At 34.1% G+C, this 8,900-nt stretch overlaps 1 protein-coding gene across 1 annotated transcript; it reads left to right on the top strand.

The window, feature by feature from the left end:
- Positions 1-370: 370 nt before the first annotated feature.
- Positions 371-4,020, top strand: LOC106878846 (saccharopine dehydrogenase-like oxidoreductase). Its single transcript, XM_014928187.2, has one exon. The coding sequence runs from the start codon at positions 567-569 to the stop codon at positions 1,860-1,862; it is 1,296 nt and encodes a 431-aa protein (XP_014783673.1). The 5' UTR covers positions 371-566; the 3' UTR covers positions 1,863-4,020.
- The last annotated feature ends 4,880 nt before the right edge of the window (positions 4,021-8,900 follow it).

Below are 8,900 nucleotides of genomic sequence, written 5' to 3'. Positions count from 1 at the left end.
AAAATAATAATAATAAACGACTCACTTATAAATATTCTATTAAAAATGCAAAATTACAATTTCAAATACTGGTTCATACCATTTCTAATTTGTTATTATATCATGGTCGAGTTCAAATTACAACCTTTTTCAACTATGAGAAAACAAATCTAAGAGAAATTAACTTACGTCTTTCTCTCTCACAATTCCTTACTCTTTCTCTCTCACACTTCCTTACTCTTTAACACCCCTCCCCCCGTCAGAATTTCTTCTCCTTTCTCTCTCGTGAGTTGCTCACATTCTATCTATCTCTCTCTCTTTTACTTATATTCTTTTACCTCCCACTCTAACACGAACTCAACAAGCGATGTCACTCCTCCCACCAGAACCAGTGAAACAAGAGTTATCTAACCCGAAGCTTGAAATATAAACAAACACCGTTAGCGGCTGCTTGTCCAGTAGACTTTATCCGCGACCTGCTAATAGTGACAGACAGCTGGCACAGCAGGGCTGTTGCTAAACCAGTATATAATAACAGATATTTATATATATTTGTTGTGTTATTTTGTGTCTGAGAACAAAGGAAAATGGCAGCGAGCGACAAGGAGTTTGATATTGTGATTTTTGGAGCGAGTGGTTTCACTGGCAAATTTGTTATTGAAGAACTTAGTCGGGTTGCCAATGAAAACAACATCAAATGGGCAATTGCGGGAAGAAGTATGGAAAAATTAGAAGCAGTCCTGTCAGACGTTACAAGTTCCACTGGCCAGGATTATTCCGACATACAGATCTTAATTGCGGATTCCCTGAACCATGAATCTCTTTTGGATATGTGTACAAAAACCAAGTGCCTTATTAACTGCTGTGGCCCTTTTGTTTACTATGGCCCCAAAGTTATAGAAGCCTGTATCGAATGTAAAACACATCATGTTGACGTTTCTGGAGAACCTTTGTTTCTGGAAAAAGTACAACTTCAATATAACGGTCCTGCTCGAGAAAATGATGTATATATTGTGGGTTCCTGTGCTTTCCGCTGCCTACCTATTGACATAGGTATTATGTATACTTCACAGCAATTTAATGGTGATCTTAATAACGTAGAAGCTTATCTTTCTGTCGATGGACCAGTGAGAACAGGACTGCCTACATTTGAATGCCAAGTATATGGGTTTCAGCACAGGAATGAACTCGGAGCAATAAGAAAATCTTTATTTACAACGAAAAATTTTGAGTTTCAACACGTGGTAAAGCCTAAAAGTGGTTTGTTTTACGATAAAGATAGTTCCAAATATTGCAGTGTCTGGCCCGATGCCTACAGGTCTGTCGTTTATCGCTCCCAGAGATTTCTCCAAGATCAAGAGACGAAACGACCAACTCAGTATGCCTTTTACTTTTGCAATGAGTCACTTATCTTCTTTATCCTCATGTTCTTTTCTGGTCTCTGCCTAAGTTTTCTATCAAGGTTCTCCTTTGGAAGGAAGTTGCTCATGGCTTTCCCGACTTTTTTCAGTGGCGGTATTGTTAAAAAAGGCGGACCAACTAAACAAGAAGTAGAAAAATGTTCATTTTCTCTTAAATTTTGTGGCAATGGTTACCCAAGCCGGGTGAAAGAATTAACCGATACCCACAGTGATTTGCCAAATAAACCTATTATTACGAAGATTAATGGACCTGAGCCTGCTTATGTTACTACCGCCATTTGTGTCACTCAGGCAGCTATTGTTATCCTAAAAGAAAACCAGAGGATGCCTAACAGTGGAGGGGTTTTCACCCCAGCTTCTGCTTTTGCTAACACCACTCTAGTAGAGAGACTTTGCAAACGGAATATAAAGTTTCAAACTGTATCTGCCGACGAGACGAGTCCCGCTGCTGGAGATAATTAAATAACTTTCTTTTGCATTTTTTAATTGCATTTATTTCTTCTCTATACGGCAACTTTAGCAGCCGTGATAAAAATTAGGGTTAGTTGGATGTTTGTGTATATGTATGTATGTGTGTGTGTGTGTATGGTGCTTGCTTGCGTAACTTTACAAAATAACTGGGAACACAAAATAGATTTGTTTTGTTTGAAATGAATAAACTCTTTCTCCAACTCCCTCTCTCTGTCTCTCTGTCTATATAAAAGAAATGGAACTTGTTTAATAACATTATTAAATAGTCGTTAACACTCAGGAAGTGTTTAAAAACTTCTTTTAACTTCAGTATAAATTCTATCCGTATTTTGTGTTTAGGAGTTTTCAGAAGCTATTCAGTTAAATTTCTAGTCTATTTAAATATGCATGTATCAGCTGCTTTCATTGTTACACTTTCTGAATTACCAGTTATGAATAGGTGACTAGCGACTGTAAATCTCTTGCACCAATATCAATCCATTTTTATAGCCATTTAATCAATATGACAACTAGTTATAACTTTCTCTATCAACACTAAACTATTTCATTTTAAGGTTACTGAACTTATTTCTTGCCTTTTTTTTTTTTTCTTAATTTATTTTTGTCTAGCCAAATCTTTTAGTATTGGCTACTTATATTTTCGTCTAAATGAATGTTTTCAACTTATTGTGTTAAATTATGAAATTGTTAGCAAAATCTTGCTGTCTAACCCGTTTACCTGAATTTTGGTTTCTCAATGGTTAACCGTACAAGCATTCTGATATTGATTAAATATGTAGCATGCAACGTATATAGGCTGATTGTTTACGTCTAATTTTAGCTGCGTACTGAAATGAAAAGTTTAGTCGAATACGACTAGGTTATACTGACATTACACCCACTTATTACAAACCACTTTTACTTAGACTAATAGGGTGGGGTGGAGATAAGGAAAAATGAAAGACAGCCGGCCAGGCTTTATATTTTCTATTAATAACTTGAGAGGAACTTTACGTGGCTGACTTACAAGACATAGCAGCCAAATTCCCCTCAACTCTCATTCCGCTGGAAGGACGCGCATTCAGATAACAGTTCCAGATACCCCTCTCATAAAAAAAAATGGGGTGGCGAAAGCTGGAATACGTATGATCACCTGTTTGCACGATTGAAATCTTTATGGTAAACTCCAAATATTTCGTAAACCAATATTTGATGGAAAGAAAACGAAGCAAAAGAAGTGGAAATAGTTTTAAAGTAAATTTGCTTTTATGTCTGCCTTAACTTGAATTTGTGGAATTAACTATTTTAATCTTTGTATTCCCTGTTCGAAGTTTCGGCATTAATGTTCCATTTATATTATTGTTTCACTTTTTTTGTGAAAGAATGAATTAAATTGTTAACGCCCTCGTTCATTTTGGAAGTTCGAGAGATAAAATCTAGTAAATATGCTTCAACAATCTGTTATCTTTGGATCTTTATTGTCGAAGTTATTACAAGAATGTCTGCTCATCATATCTAGTATACTAAAGTAACAAACTCAAACAAGTCAGATTTTTGTATTATACGAATAACTCAAATGTGTTAAGGTCTCTTCGCCTCTTAAATATTTTTACAACTGCCTGAAAGACTGTTCACATGTCTAGAGAAAGTTTCTTTCAAAGAGACAGATAATCACCAGAATTGTGCCTTAGATTTCGCTTCCTTGTTGATTGCAAAAATGAAAAAAAAATTGTTCCGTTATTTTTCTCCTTCGTATATATTCACAATTAGAATTTTAATCATTTTTGTTTCAATATAATATACTGTCATACTGTTTCTTTGCAAATATATAAACTGTAAACGCGTTTTAAATTCTGTTATTTTATCCAAAAATTAAAATCTGTATTCATTACCAAGTTTTTATACTTTCAGCTGTTTTGTTTCAACTATTTATTACAAAACATTTTTGCAATTACTTTAAATGAAAATATATATATACTATGTTATTTATTTTGCAAAATCTAAAAGCTTATTTCAATGGTGATTATTGTACAAAAAAAAACCCTACTCTACTTAAAATAAAGGATTACTTTCTTTTCCTAATATGCCAACATATATGGAAGGGTTTTGCTCAGTCTAAGCTTTTTATATAAATGTATAACAAAATCTAATAAATTATTGAAATATGTTAGCTTTTCCTTTTGAATATTTAATCTCCTGTGAAAACACAAAATGCTAACTATATATTGGGAAGCATTATACCTGGTGAGTCACTACGTAATGCTAAGCCTCAATTTCTCATCCAGTCGCAACGTCACGGATAACATCGAAAATACTACATACCTAAGACTAGATTTTCTTTTCCAAGTCGGAAAATATTCTGTACCCGATCAATTTCTGTTCTCGTAACTATATAGTATTGTTTGCAAATCTGATATAGTGCTGATGTTATACACGCAGATACATGTTAAGACTTCATCCAAATAAACGAAAGCTAGTGGACAGTCTCCATCACCAAACATGTTGCAACTCGCAGCTAACATATGTCGTTTCTTCCCTCAAACGCTACTGTAAAACCACTGCACCTCAGAGCTAACATGCTGTATATTGCCTATACCGAGACCAGCATGATGTATTTGTCTCTTCTCATCTTATCCTGTTCTCGCCCAACCATACCTTACCTCATACTAAATATTTTATTCTATACCTCAGTTTCTATACATTAGTTCAAACGGAACATAATCTGCATTGATCTTGCTGATTTGGAAGGGCCTACAAAAGGTACTGTCCCTCCTATGAATAAATAATTTTAAGATATGTTCTGAGTAGTCAAGCTATTGTCATTTTTTTGTAAACCACAGTAGAAGTTAATTTACTCTTGGCTAAAAAAAAACAAAAAAAACTTTGATTAAAATGTCTTTGTTCATTGCCAAGTGAGTTTATCCATTTCAAAAACAAAAACAACTTCAAATGAATTACAAATTTAGAGATGCCTGATTTATTCTTGTTGCCTAGTTTCCCTGAATTGGTTAAATATTGCTCTAAATTTCCTGTGCAGTGATAACATTTGAAAAAAGTATTAGGGTATAAAATGTGTGCAGCAATAGTATTGATGTGTGTGTGTGAAGATGGTAGTGTTTTTAAAAAATCTATTTATGCAAGAATTAACCCTTTTGCATTTAAACTGACCCAAATATTCTGACTCATGTTCAAACTAACTAGATCTGGCCTCTCACACCCATTCCATGATGTCATTTTAAAAATAATTGCATCATCAAAATCTTGAAACTAAAAGATAATGCATGATTAATTCAAGAATCTGAATACTAAAGGATTAAGATGTTTTGCAAATTTGGATATTTGTAAGTCTCCTGTTCATTTTTTTTACTGCAAGCCCTTCAACCATTGGAGGAGTGAAACCTGCAGTCAGCAAAGAAAAGTTATGGGCCTGGCTCAAAGAAACAACTGCAATATTTGTATTCTCCTGTCCTAGGTAACTCAAGCTACCATTCTTTCACTGTGATCACTGGAGTCCTGGTTTTCTACCAGACTTCTAGAAATTCTATTGCGTCTTTTGAATGTATATTGCTTGCACTAAGTACATGATGTAAGGGGATCGCATTTTACACAGAGTTCCTTGTGGACTCTTGGTATATATATTTTATAGACTAATTCTATTCAATGACTTTTCTTTTCCTTTATCAGTAGTGTCACATCCAGCCAATAGTAAGCAATCAACTTGAGATATTGTCAACTTTGGAAAGCAAAACATTTTAACTGTTTTGCATAAGAATCTAACATTTTCCTACTTTTAGGGTTCACCACATCTTAATATTTTGGATTGGAATCTTCCTCACAATCTTATATTCTCTTGCTCACTATCCATACACAACTCATGACTAAAACTTTCATAAAGTTTGCAGATGCTCACAATTTTCTGATTTCTCTTGGTAACCACATATAGCTAAATGCTAAATGCCCCACTTCTTATCAAGCATTGAAAATAAGACAAATGCACCACTTCTGAATTATTGTCCACCTGTCCAAAATTGTTACACACTATATCCAATAAAAGGATATCTAGCTAATTGTCAAATGCCACACTAAAGCTATTAGTACATAATCTTACAGTGTTTTTCCTGTGTCCCTTCTACCACCATTATTTCAACAGTTCCTGTTTCTCTGAACTGCTCCTCCTCATTCCTTCTGTGTTTCATCTCAGGTCCTGCTCTAAACACTTTAAATGTTTATATCCAGAACTGAAATTCCCTCTTCCATCTATTTTCTATAGAAATTTAAACTTAACGTCAGTCATATCAACCTCAACAGTCTAAGTGGATTTTCAAAGGTTTTCAGCATTGTATTTCTCCCCCCAGTTAAAATGATTAAAAATAGGTTAATAAATTATTTCATTATTGTGATGTTTATTAAGCAAAGAAATTGAATAATCAGTGATCTTGTCAATCAAGTTTTGTATAGGTATTATACGTACATTTAATTATTGTATGATAGCATGGGTACTGTAAAAGTGATGCGTTACATTTTATTATACTGCAAATCCTCTTGTAGCTAATCTGGAAAATATGGGTGGTGTCTGCCTTTATGACTGGCTCCAGATACACTAGATCTAAACAATTTTCACTTGTTTTAATGACCTAATACATATCATACCTCTCCTCTCTTTCTCTCACTTTGTTCTTTTCCTCTTGCTCTTATATTATTTTCTCTTCATTCCCCATGCCTCTATAATTTGATAAATTATGTTTTAAATGTGCATGGAAAATCTGGTGTGTGTTTAGTAATGTGATAGTAAGTCTCCACTAAAGTCAGCTGAAAACTTCACAGTTGTTGTGATCCTTTCATTTATTATACATATACTTTAGGGTAAGTCTGAAGTATTGTGGCTATCCATTTTGCTGCCAACCTGGAGCTTTATTTTAATGTGCAATATTGCAATATAATGTATTCAAGGTGGAAGTTGATACTTTGAGAATCTGCAACATGTGAAGAACAGAAGCCTAGACAGCTGCTACACAAACTAAAAAATAGCAAACTTAGTATTAAATTTATACAGGAACAAGTGAATAATGTAAGCATGACTTAATTTGGACAAATCATGTTGAATTGCAAAAATAAAAGTATTTATAGTTTTCCTAAAATACATTGCTGGTTCAGGAATTTGGACAATAGAAGCCTTTTGCCATGGAAAGTTAGTATGTTTAACTTCAAAACATAGAGAAATTATTAGATTTACTGAAGCCTAATATTTCACTGTTGTGGTTGAGGTGGGTAGGATTTTTTATTATTATTATTATTATACTGCATTTAATTGCAGTCTGTACACTAATCTCTTATCTTAAAAATATCCAGGTTACCAGGTAACTAAATTCAATAGGATAGCTTGACTTGTTTGAAGTAGCAGCCAATTCTCTCTCAAATCACACTCGGTTGTCTGAAGAAAACAAAGGACATTGTAGTCTGTGATAAACTAAAAAGAGAGGATGGTCACAGATAGAATACCCTTAGTTATAGCTTTGCTAACTTGAGATTAAACAACAACAATCTCAATTCTCAAGTGATCCTTTACACTTGAATGTCATAGTTGCATAAAGTATATTTGAAGGACTTATTGACAAACAGTCATATGAATACTTAAGTATTGCAATTGTCTACATACTGCAACAGCTGTGTATATATACTGCAGCTATGTATAGTTATGTCAATTTGCATGTGCACAATAGTCAGAGGAAGGGTGTATAGAAGTCGTGCAAACATCCTTTATATAAAGAACTGGCAGAAGTTTCCCATGACTGAGATAAAATGCATTAAAAGATTATGTATGTTTTTACTTATTAAGAGTGGGTGTAGCTGTGTGGTAAAAAGTTTGCTTCCCAATCACATGGTTCTGGGTCCAGTCCCACTGCATGGTACCTTGAGCAAATGTCTTCTACTATAGTGTCGGGTTGACCAAAGCCTTGTGAGTGGATTTGATAGACAGAAACTGAAAGAAGTTTCTTTGTGTCTGTGTCCCCCATTACTGCTTGACAACTGGTGTTGGCCTGTTTATGTTCCCATAAACTGATAGAATAAGTACCAGGCTTAACGAATAACTAAATAAGTTCTGGAGTCAATTCATTCTTCAAGGTGGTGCCCCAGTATGGCCACAGTCTAATGATTGAAGTAAAATATAAAATATCTGTCTAAAAAAGATTTGATTATTTAATATTGAAATTTGAGTTAAATGTACATGAAAAATTTTTTAATCGTTTACATTTTAGTTTTCTAAAATATGTAAGGGATGGTTGATTCTTAAATAAATGCTTGAATTTTAATTTATTATGAAATAAGTTGGAAGGTTTTGAAAATTCATTTTTCATATTTGAATGCTCCTTCTGAGAAAGTTAAATGGTATCTATCATTGCTGTTGTTCTTCATTAATGGCATGTTGGTTGTATTTCAGACGACTCATGGGAAAGAAACAGCTGACCTTACACTTGTAGCAAACCACAAACTGCTTTATGAGACATCCATTGTACTGGATGTCTCATACCAGTACAATGGGTATCTCATGTTTTACATTCGGTCTCTTGGTAGCAGGGCCCACTCTGATTGGTTGGTTATATGGTGAATGGTATGGCAGTCAGAGCTTGTTTCTTATAATGGAGACAAACAAGAGGGACTTAGTTGTTGCACACAAAAACTAAATTCCCAGCAAATTATTAAGGGTTATTAGCAACCCAACACAATTTCAGCTCAGTGACTATTTTCCGATAAAGTTTCATTTATAGGTGACTAGCAGCTAAGCCTGGTTTCACCCGGTCAGTTTGGCTGATGTGGCTGTAAAACTTGCTCTGTGTAAGCATTTGACTTGTTTTGGCATGCTTATGTTAAAAAACAATTTTAGATTGACTTTTTTCTGTCAAAACACTAAAAATAACTGACCAACAAAAAAAAAAAAACAACCAAGATTCAACCAAATCAAAAAATAAACCCAAATACTAAGTGAACAAAGATGAACCATCCCACTTTCATTGTGCACACACACATTCACATACCTTCAAGACTGTCTTG

The sequence above is a fragment of the Octopus bimaculoides genome, chromosome 4, assembly GCF_001194135.2.
Source record: "Octopus bimaculoides isolate UCB-OBI-ISO-001 chromosome 4, ASM119413v2, whole genome shotgun sequence".
Taxonomy (NCBI): Eukaryota; Metazoa; Mollusca; class Cephalopoda; order Octopoda; family Octopodidae; genus Octopus; species Octopus bimaculoides.
This window is presented reverse-complemented; position numbering and strand designations above follow the sequence as displayed.

What these genes read in the sequence shown, in the direction of transcription:
- LOC106878846 (XM_014928187.2), top strand. Translation starts at nt 567, where the DNA reads ATGGCAGCGAGCGACAAGGAGTTTGATATTGTGATTTTTGGAGCGAGT.